This window comes from Centruroides sculpturatus, unplaced genomic scaffold (assembly GCF_000671375.1).
Source record: "Centruroides sculpturatus isolate CEXI.00-Female unplaced genomic scaffold, Cexi_2.0 scaffold1779, whole genome shotgun sequence".
NCBI classification, from domain to species: Eukaryota; Metazoa; Arthropoda; class Arachnida; order Scorpiones; family Buthidae; genus Centruroides; species Centruroides sculpturatus.
Window position 1 is genome coordinate 88,346 of NW_019385936.1, and position 19,342 is coordinate 107,687.

General features: G+C 32.6%; 1 protein-coding gene across 1 annotated transcript in view; it reads left to right on the forward strand.

The window, feature by feature from the left end:
• The first annotated feature begins 6,650 nt into the window (after window positions 1-6,650).
• Window positions 6,651-19,342, forward strand: part of LOC111612688 (DAZ-associated protein 1-like) — a 28,579-nt gene continuing 15,887 nt past the window's right edge. The window contains exon 1 of the mRNA XM_023353933.1: window positions 6,651-6,828. Coding sequence (XP_023209701.1) covers window positions 6,803-6,828 — 26 coding nt within the window. The 5' untranslated portion in view covers window positions 6,651-6,802. The remainder of the gene's footprint in view (window positions 6,829-19,342) is intronic.

Below are 19,342 nucleotides of genomic sequence, written 5' to 3' on the forward strand. Positions count from 1 at the left end.
GTATCAAAAACGTAAAATATTTGAGTAGCCCAAGACATAGCCAAAGATTGAAGTGCCACAGCACTGGCGAAAATTTAAATTTGCTGACTGGAATTCTTTTGGATGATTGACTTTCGGAAAATCGACGCTCTACTGTACTAATATATTATAAAAATAGCTGATTGTCATTGGCGACGGCAAAAGAGTGGAAACATCATTCTCACTTGTTCGCAGTGTCCGTTATACCAGGCATCACTGTATATGGAATTCACATATTCATGCACAGTTAAGGCCATTATATTGATAAATGGAATAGCGCCACATCAAATTAATGTAAAATAATGAAATTTGATGAAAAATCATTAGTTTTTTATCTTAGTTCAATATTATTTTATTTGCATTAGTAAAAATTCATTTTTTTTATTTTTTTGAAACTGACAAATCATATAATTTTTTAAAAGTGTTACATTATTAAGGCAATGGCACTAGATAAGAAGGACCAGGTTATTTGAGAAGCCCTATTATCATTATCATTAACATATTAATCACCACTATTGAAAAAAATTGTGCCCCACAGCCTGTTTTCTTTTTTTCTATAGATTTGTATTCTTTTCATGTCAAAAAACCTGAATTTTATGTGCTACCATACCCACTATATTTGCCAGATCTTGGACCCTTGTATTATTACTTGTTCTGGTTTTTACAAAATTTTTTAAATGGTAAAACATTTACTTCAAATGAGGATGTCAGGAAATCACTTGGATCAGTTTTTTGTAAGCAAAGATCAGAACTTTTATGAGCATGGAATAATGCTACTAGCAGAAAGATGGAAAAAGGTATAAGGAAAATGGTCAATATATAATTCAATAAAATATATATTATAAGAATTTTTTTCATGGGGTACAAATAAAATTACTTTCCTAACAACCCAATACAATCTATCTGAAGGCTTAGACAAATGAACTTACACTACAGACCATGAGTTGCATAAACTGCCTCTCAGTTGGTAAAGTTTGTTTTTGTGTTTTTTAATTAAATTACATTTACAGAATGCTCTGTGATGTACTGCTGGTGCTCTATGGAGCATACTATGTAATCAGTCATTGAGGCACAAATCTTTTATAGTATCTTGGAAGAACAAGGGGAAATTTTTAGCTAGTGACACAAGTGGTATCTTGTGGTGGTTAACATGTTAAAAGCTGGGTGGATAAGCAAACAATGCAATTAATGGAGAGGTGTTACATATATATTTTTACACACAAACTTAGAATGGTTAATGTCGATGACTCTTTTGTCTTAAAAAGCCATTTTAGACTCATGGTTATTGGTTTTTTATTCAAAAAGCCCTTTCCAACTTTATCTAGAAGTGGCATCAATACACAGGGAGTGTTTGTTGAAGGTCATGTAGTGCAGATTGTCGTGAGTCTACATTTAATATAGACTGTGTTATATCTAATTCAATTTTTTTCTTAATTTTTGAATAAATATATTTTGAATCAACTGGATAATTACAATTAGTGTTTTTTGTTGTAATTTTTTAATAATTATAAATTTCTTGTAAAGAGAAAAAAACAAGTGATACCACTTACTAAAATAAATGAAAGTGAAAAAGCTGTCTGTTGGCATTACCAGAACAAGATTGAGAACAAAATATGAACATTTTCAAAAGCATATAACACTCATCTTCAGGTACTATGGATGTTAGAGTTAGAACACAGTCTGCCAAAAGACAGCTTTTTCACTTTCATTTATTTTCCTTGTGATTTTAAATTTGAGAAAGTTCAAACTTGTAGATATTTTCTTTCCGATGCATTTGTTCTAATGCACTTTATAATTTTTAATTTTAAAGATATGTAGTAATTTTTATAATTGAGGATGATATAAAAGACAAAAACATTTCTTAACAAAAATGTAATTTGGTTTCCAGAATTAAGCACTTTTTTCTCATCTTTTTGTTGTTTAAGTTGTGCATAAAAACTAGTTTTATCTGCAGCTGGCTTTATTTTGAAATATTTATGAATGTTAAAAAATGTAGTTTAATTTGTTTTAGCAATCATTTTTTTCATCAAATTTTATCTAAATTTGTATTTCCTAATGTGGTCTGTGATTCAATATTGATCTGTGGAAAAAATCTGTTTGCAGAAAACTTAAATATGAAATAGCAAAAAGTAATGAATTTCTAATAAAATAATTTTATCATTAAAACTTATTATTTATATAAAATTCTTTATTGTGTAACAGTATGCTAGAGTCTTGAACTTGGTAAGACACCAGTTATAATGAAAATTACCATATTTTACAGCATATTTATATTTGAGAGGGATCTCAAGAAATACTGAAAACTATCAATTTTTAGCTGAAAAAGTTTTGGAAAAGTCTTATTTAGATTATTTTTAACTTAGCAAAATTGTTATACAGGTGTACCTTGCTTTAGTTGTCTGCAACGTCTTCTCATGTACAGCACCCAGGTACTTTCCAGAATTCCACATTACACCATAAATAAAAATATAGGAGTTACAAAGTATATATGAAAAAGCTATTAATTTACTGTTTTATTTGTGATAAAAAATATTTTTATAATTGATTTTTCTTGTTTTTTTAACAACCCAGAAACCACCCTTATCTGGAACATAACTTGTATTAGGAAGTTATTCCTGTAATTTTTCATATTAATTGCAAAATACTCTATTTTTGGTCAGAAACAACAACTTTAATAAGTGACTATTTCCACGAATATATCTGGTCTAAACTCTTGTTCAAACCCACTTCGGGCACTTTTTCCATCCTTGAAATTAGGTGCAGGATGCCAGTGTTAATGAATTAGTCTAGCAACAAAGGAAATTTATTTCAGTTTGATAAAAATTGTCCAAAAATGAAAGAAATGGAAAGTACTGCTGTTAGAAGATAGTGTTAAACCATTTTCATTTTCTCTGATAACTTTATCACAACAGCAATTAGCGGCAAGTTTATTTGTGGGGAAAATGCAATTTATTTTACCATAGACCTACTGTGTTTTTCTTAGGAGTATAAAATATTGTACATGATACAATTAATCAGCTGATCTCATCATTTGATAAATTTTATTTTTTTGAAGCTCATGTACAGTACATGTGCGATAAATAGTTTCTGTATCAACTTACCTTATTTCTGTGATATTTCTAGAAAAATAATATCCAAGTCATTTTTCATGCAAAATATTCAAAAAACCATAAATGCATTATTGCAAAAATCAGTTTTACAGGCAACCTTTCTTTTTCGATTTCGTGATTGTTGTTGATGCGATGAAATGGTATTATGAGAAGAAATAATAAAATCGTTTTATTATTAATTAATAATTTTTTATTGTACTTAAGAAAATATTAAATATTTAAAAAATACAGTATTTTTAAAGTTAAAGTAAGATTAAAGGAAACCAAAACCAAAGTGGTGAAGAGATATACTACATGCTTCTATATCAATGGCATAATACACATAACTGAGTAGCGAACAAAGAGAACCAAGTTGAATTAATTAAGTCGGAAAAAAGAAAGTGTGTATTATAATCAAGAAAATGCAAATACTGTATTAATCTTTAAAATACTGGTATATAATCTGTCTTATAAAATCATGATGACTTCTGTTAATCATGTTACCTGATAAGAATAAAATACAGTATCAATATAGCTGTATTATTGAAAAAATTCACTTATTTATGCTCACCTCGAGTTTTGCTTAGTAGATATTGGCTTTTAGCCATATCTGTGTGCAAAATATGTGTGGAAATAGTGTTACAGCACCACTGACTAAAAGACCACTTTTTGAAGGAATTATGGGTGGTTGCCATAGACAGGTTCTACTGTGTATGAGTCGTGTCACAGCGTAGCCAAAGCACGATGTGTAGTAGGCATGCTCTGTTGAAACATTCGTGTCACTGTCACAAGGCAAAGGTAATTGTACATAGATACTTCCTAATGGTGTCTTGAATGTTTCCTGAATCTAGTGCCCATTAGGAAATGCCTATATATAGTACAACTGTCTTGGCAGTCTGTTTTGTGACAATGACATGGATGATTCTTTCAATAGAGCATGTGTTTGCCTACTACATCGTGTTTCAGTTATGACACAACTCAAATATTTGGAAAGTCAAAATTGATAAGACTACTAAAAAGAGATCCATTATTCCACAAAAGAATGTGTGGAGGTCTACAAAATACCTCCACACATTAAGTTCTACAATGTGTAAGTTTGCATATATGGGGCCACTTCCAGAATGCTTGAAAGTAGGTTGACAGTACTGAGATGATATGTTGCTTAGTAGATGAAATATGAACTAGCTAGGAACATATTAGAATATGGTTTTGAGCCATTATGGGCAGACACCAGTCTAATTCATCATGGACCATGAACTGGATCTAATTATGTAAGACACCAGAATAACCAAAAATCCTGTTATTGCCACACTTGTGGTATCGGTCATTCACATACCAACAAAGCTCTTACATTACTTCTGTGGTATGTTGGTAAAACATTTAATATATTATTGATTTTTGGTTATTCTGTGTCTTAATGTAAAAATTCCTTTAATAATTCAGTGTAAGCTAAATAGGTGTTGTTTTTAATAGATATTTCAAATTAAGCATTCTATTCTTAAATGCATTTAAAATTAAAACAAAAAAGACATTAATTTGATTATAGGTTATTCTGTTCTGTTATTTAAGTGTTCTTTAAAAAAAGTAATAAAATTTCTAAGTTAATGTATTTCTCACGATATATTAAGCATTCCAAAAATAATTTATTAAAAATTAGTTTCCCTAATCAATACTTGATTTATATTATTTTATTTTAATCAAATTTATAGAATTACTTTCTTGTAATTAGATTTAATATTTGATTTTTCTTTCAGGAAACTTTTTGTTGGTGGATTAAGTTGGGAGACAACACAAGGTCAGAATGAATGTTTTTAAAAATTCTTTTAATGATTATTAAAAATACATATTTTTACAAAATTTAAGAACTGTTTGCTATTTAAAAATTTAGATGTTTAATTAGATTAAACACATTTTTTCAAAAATTTTCATTTATAAGGATATTACAATAGTTGCTATTAACAATGAAAAATTTGACTGATTTAACAATTGCTTAATAATAGTGGTATCTAGGGTTTTTTCAATGGGATCCTAGCTGTTTTTTAACCCAGGAAATCCCATAAATTTCTTAAAAATGCCTTTTTTTCTTATTTTGTGTTAAAGTTGAGGAAATTTTGTAAATAGAAAGTATAATTATTAACCCATAAACTTTCAGAATACATTTGTATTTATTAATTTTAAGCCTGCTTATTAGTTTTTAAATTTTTGCTTCTTGTGACAGGACTCTGAAAATTCTTTACTTGTCAGAACCTGTAATATCTGGAATAATTGTGCTTTTGCTGTCTTAATTTTTAATTAACCATGCCCAGTAGCTTCAATAACTTCATTATGCCAGATTGTGCAAATTGGGCAAGGATACAAACGAGTATGCAAGTATGAAGTTTTTCTTCATAAACCCGATTATTAAAGCCAAACGAACTGCTGAATTATTGGACTGTAAGCTCGATGCCACTATTAAAGCAACCTAGGTAGGCAAATCAAGAAAACTAGAAGGCAAAAGAAATGCTGTAATGCATCTCAAAAATGAACTAGAAATTTTCCAGACTGCAAATGAAAAAAACAAATCTGTCTTCTTTTAAATGCATTAAAGAAAATTCCACCCACATCAGTTGAATCAAAAAGGGCATTCTTGTTAGCAGAACTTTTCTTTAGTAAAACAAGAATCAAATTGAGTGATTGGAGTATTGACCTCTTTGCTTTTTTAAAATGTTGTTATAAAAGTTTGCAATAATATTTTGTATTGTTTTATTTAAATAACAAAAATTACCTTCTAAGTTAGACATTTGATCTAAGTTCATTTTTTTTCTTTAAATTTTCAACTCGATTCAAAGGCATTTTTGTTGTAAGCAGTTTCCAACAAACTTAACTTTTTCTATTTGTGAAAATTTCTATGTAACTCAACAGTAATTTTTTATACATATTTTACACAGCATTATTATTATTATTGGTTTGGAGATTGCAGGATGTATTAAGTTACTTAAAATGAAAAATAATTATATCCCAAGACAAGCAAAAGGCCGGGAAATGATAAGCCCTAGTGGCATCTCATAGTTTGAATGTTCCAGAATTTTAATGTTAAATTTGAGAGAAATTTGACCTGAATTTTAAGAGATTCTTTTACATTTGAACTGAGCATACAGTGAAAAAATGCACTTGCTAAATAAATAGCATCTGTTGTGTGCCCAGGTTGTCTCTCACTTGTGCTATAAAAGCATGTCATATTACTTGTGTTTGGTTTTATATATATCATTCTTGCCTATTAACTGTGGCATTCAAGAAGAGTGTGGAAGCAACAAAGCCTAAGAGAAAAGTTGTAGTACAGTAGAGCGTCAATTATCCAAATGCCGATCAACTGAAACGTCGGTTAACCAAAAGCATTTCAGTTGGACTGTGTCATGCTGAATCGAATGTTTTTGATACTAGATTAACTTCTAAAGGATACTTTTTTGTTTTTATATTTTTCAATATATTTATTTTGTTTGTACAAAATAAAGAAATAATNTAATCGTTACATTTTTCTCCCGTCCACTAGAGGATGCTTTCGGCCCATGTTCTACGTATTGGCGGCCCCGTAATCTAGATTGGAGACGTCCCGGAATCCATTTCTGTTGTACCAACTACAAATTGTATAAAAAGACCGTCTTCGAACATTTTGTTTCTTTCATTTTATTAATTTTATTTAAAAAATATAAGTGACAATGTCTCAAGGAGGGGAGGAAGTAGGGTAAGTAATAACTATGCTTTGTGTAAAAAATACCTTAAACCGCAGCCAACTCTTTGTTCAAGATGGCGGCTCAGTTTTTAAAATTTTTGTTACAGGTTAATTAACTATCCGAATTAAAACTTAGGACTCTTTTAAACATTTAACATCCTTTTATTTCATTTAATTGTTTTATCGTAATGAATTTTATATATAAATCGTATCTTAAACATTTGTCTTGACCTTAATGGCGTTTTGTACGAAGTCTTCCGTTTATTGAGGAATTTGTATGATTGTTCGTTAATAATTAATTGAGATAATTAATTAGATAAGATGCTTTATATTTATTGTTAAATTGTTAGAGATGGTTTCCTGACCACGTGATTTTCTGTATAAAAATCCGGTAAAAGTTTTTAGAAATGTAATCATTGATCCGTTAAAATTGGGTAAGATGTGAACTTTGAATGGAGTTACCACCACTTAAACTGTAGATCTGTATGAGCGAAAAAGTCAAATGAACCATACCCGTATGTGCGACCCTTTGCGAGACATTTTCCTTCAAAGGTCTGTTTTTACTGTGTACCGGTATACTGCCTATTCTCTGCGTGCGTTGGTCAAAGCAACCAATGGTGAGTCTTGACCAATGCTCTGTACATTGTGCACTGAGGTTCAAGTGATAGCAGGTGCTTTGGTGCTTGCTAGCACACTATAATTATAACATAGAGCACTTTGCAAACGGTCAAGTGGGTTACCCAAAGCCTGCATAGTCGTGTGGTCTATCTGCAAATTTTCGGAATGTTTTTTTTTTTTTTAATTCTGCCACATGACGGCACGTTATGGTAGCCATTAAGATACTGATAGTTTTTAGTTTTTCATCGGTGACATGTCTTATAAAACCAATTCAGATAGATACTGTGCAGTGGTTGTCTGCCATAATAACCAGTGTTCTTTATAAGTGATTTGTATGCTGTGTGCAATATATACAAAAACATGATGCATTGACATTGTCCGTGTATTCGATCTTTCCGGTTACACTTGTTTTCGTGTGATGAAAATAAAAGGGCATGGGTACCAGCAGTGCATGTAAATCCAGCTAGATAAATAATTGCCATCATCACATCAATACACACAAATCCATACAGAATGATTACTTGCAGATAGGGTTTGTAATGGTTCTACATTTGTTTTAAGCTGTGGTCGCACAGATGACCGCAACTACAACTATGTGAGTTGCACACATCTCGTCGTGGTCGTATTGTTTGTTGGCATTGCAACATGGAAACACGTGACCTTACAACTAAACTAAACACAATTGACATTTTATAACCAGAAATCTAAAAACAATACTTGCAATCAATGGTGAGACTTTTGCTTATCTTACACCATCCCTATGTTCTTTTCTCTTTTCTTTGATAAAGTGGAGAATTAAAACTCCATGGGCATTCGTGAGCCCAAATAAGCTTGATTGACCTTGATTCTAGTGCTGTACTGGTCGGTATTTTCACTTTCTGCCATGATGATAAGTACTATCAAAGTTGCCATCGTATGATGTAGTACAAAGGCATTTTCTGATTGAATGTGCATTTGCAATCAGCATGAGTAGAATAAAGTTTTTGTTTCTAGTTACGTTACAATCGGGCCAGTTTTTGAAGGGGTTTACTAGTTGATGAGAACAGCCGTTGCTATTGGAGTTGCCTGCATGGCTAGAAATCACATGTGACCGTGGCTATAAGGATACGAATGTTTTGTGACAATTTATCAATTAAAATTTCATCTACTTTACCATTTGAAAAATAATTGAGTCAAGACTTATATGATTAAGCATTTCTTGGAAATCATAGGCTTTACTTTCAATAAGATACTCAAATACAGGTATACCTCGCCTTACGTCGGTAATTGGTTCCAGGAGAGGTGACGTAAGTTGAATTTACTTGTCTCCGAATCTACTCGTCACTAGGCTAAACCATAAATTACCATTTCCGATTATGTATTTTATTTATTAATGCATTTTTAATAATATATGGTTAATAAGGATCTATTTTAAGCTTACAAACAAATAAATTTTAGTTTTTAATATAGTACAGAAAAAGTAATCTAAATTTACGAATGCATGTACTGTAAATGCAGTACATACTTGTAAATGTATACATTTTAATATGATTTTACTAGTAGCCCGGGATGCCCCCCTAGTGGGCATTCTTTACAAATTTCCATGAGGCACGGTTCCTTTGACTTTTTTGTTTCTATCAATATGTTCTACAGCTCCGTTAAAGTCCCAACGGTAAGATTTACCCTCTGAATGAAGAGATGGCGACCCCCCCAAACTGTAGTCCCCTGTGTGAACAGTAAAGTCAAAGGAACCATACCCCTACTTGTGAAACTTTGCGAGATATAAGCTGCTGAAAATTCACCTATGTCATTTCCGGTCACGTGACACTGTGGTCAAAAGGAAGCGTATCGCACAAAAAAAAACTAACGCGCGCTCACGCACACTCGGTGGTTCACTGATCCGCTTATTCTCGGGGTAAATTGTGGCAAACAGGCGGTCACGTGACATGTAGAATAATTTTCGGAGCAAGCACTACATCTTGGGAAGGGTCGCGCATAGGGGTATTGTTCATTAGACATTTATTGTTCGCACTGAGGGGCGGTTGCCACCTCTTCATTCGGTGGATAAATCTTACAGTCCCAATAGCATCATACAGATCTATATTTCTACCTATTAAACATTCTATAAATACTTTAAAATAGTTAATTTATTTATTTACCTTCGCCTGTAAACCTCGATTTTAAATGTATCTGCCATTTTTTCAACAAATTTCCCATGAGTCAATGCGCGACATTCACCGAGTCACAGGATGTCGTAAACGTGTGGTACAAGGTTAATTGAGGCATATAATAAGGCAAGGCATATAATAATTATTTATACCATTCTGTGGTATAAATAATAAATTCGTATCAATAATAAATTCCTATTACAAATAAAAATAATTTATTGTTAATTTAAAATCTTCGCTAGGGCGCCTCTAGTCTGTTATCATACCGTTACACGGACAGATGGATACACGTTGAATGGGTTATATATAATGGATACACGTTGCATGGGTGCTTTAAACACTTTTCTAGTGATATTACGACTTCAATATTTGTGGCGGACACACGTAAAGTCGAATAAAATGACTTAAACTTGATTTTTATTTTTCCATATACTTTTTTGACAAACAACGTATAATCGGGAACGACGTAAGTTGAGGTATACCTGTATAGCTGGATATTCCAAAGATGGCCATTCTCTCTTCATTATTCCATGATTTTATATTACTTAATTTTATAGTACTAATTAGTGAAAATTACTGTTTATCTGAAAATAAATTGAGAAATGCAAGCTTGTAAAAGAAACTGTGCAAAAATCCAAACATTTTGCATTGGACTTAATTCTGATATTCTGTAAATGTTTCGACTACTTTATGGAGTCAATATAAATATTTCCTGATAGATAATAACAGTGGAACATTAGTATAATTACAGAAGCCAATTTTGCCAATTATTTTCTAGAAATAAAAAAAATAGAATTTAGGTTTTTTTAAATTTTCATCAGTTTTAAATTAAAAGATATGTCCACCCTGCATGTAGCATGTTTTTTTTTTTTTCTTTACATTAGAAAAAATTTAAACTTGTGTAAAAACGATTGAAAATGCTTTCTTTATAGTTTAAAATATAAAACCCATACAATTAGTAACAAAGTGGGTGTTACGAATGAATTTCTATTTTTCTTAATGCGGCATCTCCTATCGAAGGTTGGCGATCCATATAGCTAACGTTGTCCTTGATATAGCAGCTCCAATATCTCCATAGATGTACGCCAGAACCACCTTGTGATGCCTTTCGACCATTGATTTTTTGGTCTTCCAATATACCTTTTTCCTTGTATTTTGCATTCTAATATTAGTCTAAGTATTTGATATTTCTCTCCTCATTATATGACCTATGTACTGTGTTTTCCTGATTTTGGTGGTCAGCAAGAGTTCTTTTTGCTTGTTCATGCAGTTCAGGACTTCAACATTAGTAATCCTTTGCACCCATGATATTTGAAGTATTCATCTGTACAAATACATATTCTATTAGTAATTTCAAAATCAATTATATTCTCAGTTGTGTAGTTCTGCAATTTTGTAGTTTTTGCATTATCTTAATGGTGGCACTAAAATACTTGAACCTTCTCTGGAAACTTTTATATAGTTAAATGTGTTAAGCCTTGCGATGCACATGCGGCAATGGAGGATGGAAACCATCGATGGAACCATAAAATGATGTCACTTTTGCTGTCGAAGGCGACAGAATACGAAGTTGAAAATTTTTAACTTTCGCCGTTGCGGAAAGTGGAATGGAAAAAATTAGACCAATAGGAAGGCCATTTATCAATGTCGTTGTAAAGATCACATGGGACAATAGCATTTGAACTATGGCAGTCGGCAAGCTAAAAAGCTTTATTTGTACACTAATATGCTAATATATTTCATTTATATGCTATATTACTATCCAATATAAATATTAATGTCAAATAGACTTACTGTGTAAAGTATTGGGAATGGGTAATCGTAATTCGGTGACGAAAGTATTGGATATTCCTAACTTTCGACAATTTAGAATATTTTTCCTATCCAAATTATTCATTTTTGAGGTTTTTAATTTACGATAAGATCAAGGGCAAACTTAAAAAGTTTAATTGATATAACAAAGCAATCCCGGTAGATGCTATTTTCAACTACTGGCAAGTAGCCTACCTACTGTAGTAGCTTTATATTTACGGCTGGCAGATGGCGCATTTTAATTGTAGGGTACACATGTGAGTACCAGGCTGTAGTCTTAGCAGTGATGCAAATCCTTATCATGTGCAACCTGGTAGTGGGCTGATTTTAGGATTCATATCTTGTCAAAGGTCACACACACAGGTATGGTTCCTTTGACTTTTTTGCTCTTGTGTGTACAGTCTATGACTCGATGAGGTCTGGGTATCTTTTGTACTATAATAATTTCATTACTATTGACCAGTTACAAAATAATAAATTTAAAATTACAGAAGAACTATAGTTCAGTGTTAATTTTCCAAACTTACTAGATACTTATACAAAAATATATAAAATTAACATTATTATTTTGGTAGTCTTTTCCAGTTCTGAGAAAGAAAAATAGCAAGAACAAAATAAAAGTTATTTTAAATATTGAAATGTGATTTTCAAAGTTTAAATTGTAAGAATGTTTTAAAGATAAAAAAACTGTCACATTTTAATAAAGTTTTTATGTTGAGAAACTTGCTCTTTCTAAACTGTTAGGGAAGGCCAGGATCTTTGAATCAAGTTAAAGTTTAGTATTGTATCATGAGACTCATTAGGGAAAACTTAATCTTTTTATATTGATTGCTACTCCAATTCATTTGTTTACTGTATGATATGTGACATTTAAAAGTTAACCTGTTCCCCTCAAAAACTATAAAACTGCCAAGTGTTCAATATTTTTCTTTTGTTTGAGGATATAGTAGACTGTATTTGGACAATGATTGGATGACTATAAAGGTGGATGCATGCATGCGGGTCGGCAAGGAAAAGCATTGTCACAAATGCATCTTCATCGAGTGACAATGTGTTTGGATTTCAGCGCATGTGTACAGTATACAAGATGGCAAACGATACCGACACTGCTGTTGTTCACGTGTTTACAAATTTTTGTACTGCTTGTTTATTTACTAGAAGATTTGAAGGAAGATTTTGGATTAGAGATATTTTCTTGGATCGAGAAAGAACTGGTGTACAGAATATACTTATTTCTCAATTAAGATTTTGCTACAAAGAATACTATTTTGAATAAGATTCGTTTGTTTTGTTGTTTGAATTAAATTATATATGATTATTTGTATAGAATTTGTGTTAAACTTATTATCCTTTCCTGTTTATTCTGATGTCAGTTATCTCTGTTAACTGCGGCAAACTTTCTGCCATTAAAATATCACGTGATTCTATTTTCTCGTGTGACTACCAGACGAACTGTTATTGGCTGATAGAAATGCGTCTTGGTGGTGGCTGCTGCAAAAGATAGAATTCAACCAACTTTTGTGTCATGAGAAAAGCAGCAGAAAATTGATTTCTGTGGCGAAAAAAAGTGGTGATGATCTGCCGCTTTTTGCTGCTGTGTCGCATATGTGCATCTGCTTTAAAGTAGCAGTGTTTGTCCCAAATCTCCATATTTGGAAAGAGAGACATTAATATTTGCGAATTGTTCCAAGGAATCGTTTAGTCCAATAGACTGGACAGTTCAATAGAACAGTTCTAAGTGCACAACGTTCCTCTTTGGATGTATCTTTTCCAGAATATATGAATTAATTTATTAATCATAATAATAAAATTTAACATAAGATGTAAGAAACTAAACTCTTCTTAAACACCAGAGGAAAATAGGTTATACTTCCACAAAAACCTTCGTAACTCCAGTGATACTTGCTTTATACATCAGCGAACATTTTCGACCTCATCCAGGTCTTCATCAGGCTATGTTTATGAGGAATTCGAATGCGTATGGAACAGAACATTAAGACGAACTTTAAGCGATTCGAAATTTCGAAAAATAAGAGGGCTTTCATGCACCACTCTAGCTATGAAGGCACCATGGCTGAGCTAAGGCGAGTTCAGGAAATGGCCACACAGCATGGGTATAATAAGAACTTAATATATAACATGGCTCGTGCTTACACACAGGCAAACACACGGGACAATACCAATTCCCCTGGGGAGTCTTTGGATAATAAATATGCAAGAAAAATCGTAGGGTACAACCGCCATCTGGATAAAATATACGGGGAAATCTCATCCATCACCAAGACTAAGATGGCGTACAGTAGGCCTAGATCCGTTTACAACTTGCTTTGCAATGGAAAAGATGCAATTGACTTGAAACATGCACTGGGGGTATATACCGTTTCTATGTGGGATGACAGATTTAACAACCATTTGGTTTATGTGGGATCAACGAAACGCTCCTTTCACAAACGGCTCCGGGAGCATAAATACAATATTGACAATAAAAAACACACCCCCATCCTATCAACGGTTGCCGCAGAACCGGGAATCACGGCTGACTTACAAAGTGCCCGTGTGATCAAGATCTCTCATTGTACGGATCAACTGAGAGCCATGGAGACTCTTGAAATATTTAAAGCAGGATTACGCGGCACGTGCATTAATTCCAGGGATGCAGTCGGGATATCGGGCACATGGAAGTTTTGTTATGAGGGAAACCACCCCTGTAACTGATTTGTTGAATTTCCTATTTTTGGTTGTGTTCGCCGTTTCGCAAACAAGTGGTTTGCACGTGCGCAATGTTCCGTGTTTATTCTTAAATTTGTTTTTCAAAATTTTGAATTGCTTAAAGTTTGTTTTAATGTTCTGTTCCATACGCATTTGAATTCCTCATAAACATAGCCTGATGAAGACCCGGGTCGGGTCGAAAATGTTCGCTGATGTATTAAGATAAGATGATAGCTTAACTGCCTATTTGTAGTCCAAATTATATATCTTTAATGTTATTTGCCATATTATGATCCATTTAAAATTTGGCAGTGTTGTTTATATGTTCAGTTTGGTTACATCTAATTAATATGTACTATATTTTTGAGCTATATGTATAGCTCAAAAATATATATTATTTTAGTCATTTTTTAAGAAGTAAAAATTGTCACATCTCAGTTAAGTACAATTTCCTTAAATGTATGAGAAGAAACTTTTATACTTAACAAAATTATATATTGGTAGTATATAAACAGGCTATTGAACTTATAATATATAATGATAGTAATTGTATCTAATAATTGAAAGCTGATATCTTAGAGAGATAATGATGATAAATATATGCATTTATATATATAATCTCTGGGTGAATCTTGTTGATAGTGTGTCAGCTATAAACTGTTATTGATAACTAAAGAAATCTCTCTGCACTCCCGTCAATAAATACATTCTATGAGAAAGTAGAACATAAATGATAGTCACTGTGGAAAGTTTTTAAAAAAATATTTTGTTGAAGTGACATTGTAAGGCTATTATTAAAGTAAATGACACCACTGCAACATAAGTACAGTTGCTGTGCTGAATATAGCAGCAGCAGCAGCATCATATGGATGAAACAAATTTTATATTTAAAATTAATTATGTATATATAATTAATTTTCAAATTAAGTAGTGTATACTTTACAAAATCTTATCTAAACAAAATTTCAGTTTTATCCAGATTGGATGAAGACCACAGGAGTTTTAAGCAGGGCTGTGGAGTTTTGGTGTTTAAGTCAGAGTCATCAAATCAAAAATCTGCCAACTGACTCCTTTTTACTTTCCCAACTTGTTTTGTATATAAAACAGAAAAGTATTGGAATTGTGTCAAATTTGACCCTTGGAGTTTTTTTTTTGCAAAGCTACATGTTTGGAGACCTCTTGAACCCAAAAAAATGTTAAATAAAGTGGGGAAATTTGTGTGTTGGTGTATATGTTACTGTAAAAGCCCGTATATTGGTAAATCCTAGGTTTTACTTGTAAATCTTCGGATTTGCCAACATGAGTTGGTAAATGTACGGATTTTTATAGAGAGATGATTTTCCGGGCTTTTACCATTAGAATTTGGTACATGCTAGGTTTTACTAAAGACGATTAGTAAATGTTGGTTTTGGAAATAAAACTATGAGTATTTTAATAATCATTTATTGCAATTATTATAAACCTACTAAGTCCTATTTATTAATAACTAGTGAAACAGTTTAAAAATACTTTTTTAATTAACATAACAAAAATTAAATTATCTTGTAAAAAATAATATAATAGCCTACCCGGCTAAGTTAATCAGTAATCACAGTATTTTTTCTAATCATTTGGTATTCATTGTCATTTAATAAAAGTAATAAAAAAAAAAGGATTTTACTTGTACAACATTGAGAGCTATCATGGCATTTAGAATTAGAAAGTAATCCCGATGACTTGCAAGAGCACTTCTTCATTAGGCATTTTTTTAAGCAGTTGCACTTCTTGAAACCTTGTCCTCCTGTCAAAGACAATTTTGCGACAACTTCTCGAAGACTTACTTCTTTACCTTTAACAACTTCTTCTATCTTGATAAAGTCTTCAGGGCATGAAGTAAATTGACCTTGTGTATAAAGCTGCTTTAGTACTCCAATTTTGGTACCTAGTTGGTAAAACTCGTTGTCCTTTACATCTACTACAACTGCAATAACGCTTTTCAGGTCGGTTTTAGCTTTGTCAATTTCAGGCACTTTCAGTCTTACATTTTGGCCAATTTTCACATTTGGATATTTATCAACAGACGTGGCTTTCATTTTTTCAGCTTGTTTTTCCAAATTCAAGTTTGCATTGTTTCTTAAAACCCAACACCTTATTAATCCAGCAATATTTACTAAGTTAATAATAACGTTTTCGACTGTTTTAAACAGCCGTCATCAGTTAAACTCTTTCAAACTAAAAGAGTGCTAAAAATAGAATACAAGCTTTTAAAAACTCAAATTCCAACGTAAAACGCAGTCGTATAACAAAAACGTACAAAAATTGCGCATACGATTCTCATCGGAATAAAAATAAAATAAAAATACACATAATCGAATTTTTTGCCGCAATCATGCCTATTATAAGTTTACCATTATGCGCTATGGTAAAATGATTTCCATGCGGTGGATAAACAATGTGTATTTTTATTTTTTATTTTTATTCCGATAAGAATCGAATGCGCAATTTTTGTACGTTTTTGTTTTACGTTGGAATTAGAGTTTTTAAAAGCTTGTATTCTATTTTTAGCATTCTTTTAGTTTGAAAGAGTTTAACTGATGACGGCTGTTTAAAACAGTCAAACGTTATTATTAACTTAGTAAATATTGCTGGATTAATAAGGTGTTGGGTTTTTAGTTATACATTATCCAGTAAGTTCATTATTTGTTTATTTATCTATTATGCATTGTTTCTTATAGTCACTACAGTTTCTATCTTTTTTGGTATTGGCTCTATAGTTACAAGAACTTCCTGAGACTGAATCATGTTTTCTGTCTCTGAATCGTTACATTGGAATCATCAGTTATTTGCTTCGCCTTCATTTTCTCAGTAATAATCATTTCATCTTGTGTTTTATCGTTGAGAGTGCTATTGTCTATATCCCCTTCTGACTTATTTAACAATGCTTTCTTCCTTGTCCTGTTCGATTGTATTTTCGACGTCATTATTTTGTTCCATATTGTCACGCGAATGCAACAACTTCTCTAAATCTTCTTCAGATCTTATAACTCTAATCATATCACTAGGGATTGCTGAAGTTGCAAGGCCCGTTTTCATTGGACAACCAAACATTGCTTCATAGGGGGAACATTTGATTCCCTCGTAATATGCTCTATTTTTCATTGCCTGGATGAATCTTAAACCCTCTGACTACTTTGATAACTGATTGGTTTCCATCCACGTGCTCAACATATTTTCTACGTCTTGATTAGCACGCTCCACTGATCCTTGACTTTGGCTATGTCTTGCCTTTCCATGTACGATTTTTACATCAGGCCACATGGAGCTAGATGTAAAACATCCGGACATAAACTCAACAATTTTGTTAGAGAATTCTCGACCATTATCGGAATGAAGGATGCTCGGCGCTCCCAAAAGATGGTATGCAACTTGCGGCGCGTTTAGTTTGAAGCGCATGAAGGATCACAAATTTGGTAAGATGGTCTTGGTAAACTAAAATAAATTTATAATTTCCATCTGGGCTGGTTTGTAGATCTACTAGATCAACCTGACAGCGTGAGTTCATTTCACTGTGAAGTATAGGTCTGATGACAATGCCCTTTTTCAAAGTCTTCTGTTTCTTTTGGCAAGGTTGACATGGCTTTAAATATGTCATAGTAGCCTCAACTGTTACATTTTTATACTTGCGGTTACATTCCTTAAGCATCTGTGTCCTTCCACCGTGGTCAACAGCAACATGTGTTTCTTCGAGAATATTGAATAAATCTCCGTAACAAATGTAATACCTTATTTCTCTATCCTCTTCCTTCATAGGTGCAATTAGTTTTTCTTCACAGCCTATAGTCAAAATGTCATAACGCTTTATACGCCTGCAATGAACAGCTTGTTTCTTTTTCATGTTCTTTGCAGCTTTTACTTCTTCCAAACACTTTGCGTATTTGTCTGTATTAAGATAAAAGTTATTATCTTTCTTGCTTGCAACGAGCTCATCCATTATTTCTTAAGATCTCCGTTTCATACTCATCTTGATTCATAAATAACTTTTAGACAACGAAATCTCAAACAAGATTAGAATTAACGTGCATGTTCTAACATGTCAAACGATGGAATCAGGCGAGTGAAGGCGGCGACATGGAGTGGTGCGGAAAGCGTGGACTTTTTTTCGACATTTACTGTGTCTCTGAGGTAAAACCTAAGATATACCGAGTAAATGCTGGTAAAAGTTTGAAATTAGCGAGGATCGCAGAACATTACGGACTTTTACCACAAAGATTTGGTAAATCTTAGGTTTTACTGGAAGATCTTAGGATTTACCATAGTTCGAGCATTTACAGTAACATATAATTTGATTTCTTTATACTCCATTCTGAGATATTAAGCAATATCTCAAAATGGGTAAAGTTTAAGGGTGTGACTATGCAGATGTGAGTGAGAGTATGTGGCGAGAACAGGCAAGACGCGATAAATATCAAAACCTTTCAGATATGTGCAAGAACCAGAAATTCGCTCTCACCAGTGTTATTTCTCGTTTCTGCATGGTTTTCCTTTGCGAAAACTAAATCACTTGCAACCTCTCGCTTGCTCTAAATTTGCGTCTGCATAGTCGCACCCTAAGAAATGAAATTTGGCACAGTAACTTGTGTATAAAGGGGCATTGATACTATTAAATTTTGGTTCTTAAAAGTCGACAGGATGGGGTCATGTGTTATCTCCCCAGTGTGGTTGGACTTAATGGATATTTTACTTGTTAGTATTCACAATTTTTTATATAACTCTTCTCTGCCCTCAAAATTGAGCTTTTTGTCATTTTATAATCATATAGTACAGTAGAGCCTCGATTATCCGACCCCCGATTAACTGCTACCTCGGTTAACCGACCATCCTAGTCGGCAAATTTCAAATGTCCGCTAGTGATGTGGCGCTACAATATTTGGCTATGTCTGGCTACTTTAATATTATTTTTACGTGTTTTAGCTGGCAACACTCATTCGACCATGAAAGGGAGCCAGTATTTAAACGAGGCTTAATTTTCTAATTTTTAACGATACAATAGCGACGATTATTATTTTAAAAAATTTTTGTTAGGCTTATTATCGATGAAAATTCAACGCGAAGTAGGTTAATAGCGATATACTAATTACATGGGATATAATAATATACTACACTAATAATGGATTTTTTCATACTTTTCGGTTATCCGACTTTTCAATTATCCAATTATCCCCAGTCCCCAATTAGGGCGGATAATCGAGGTTCTACTGTAA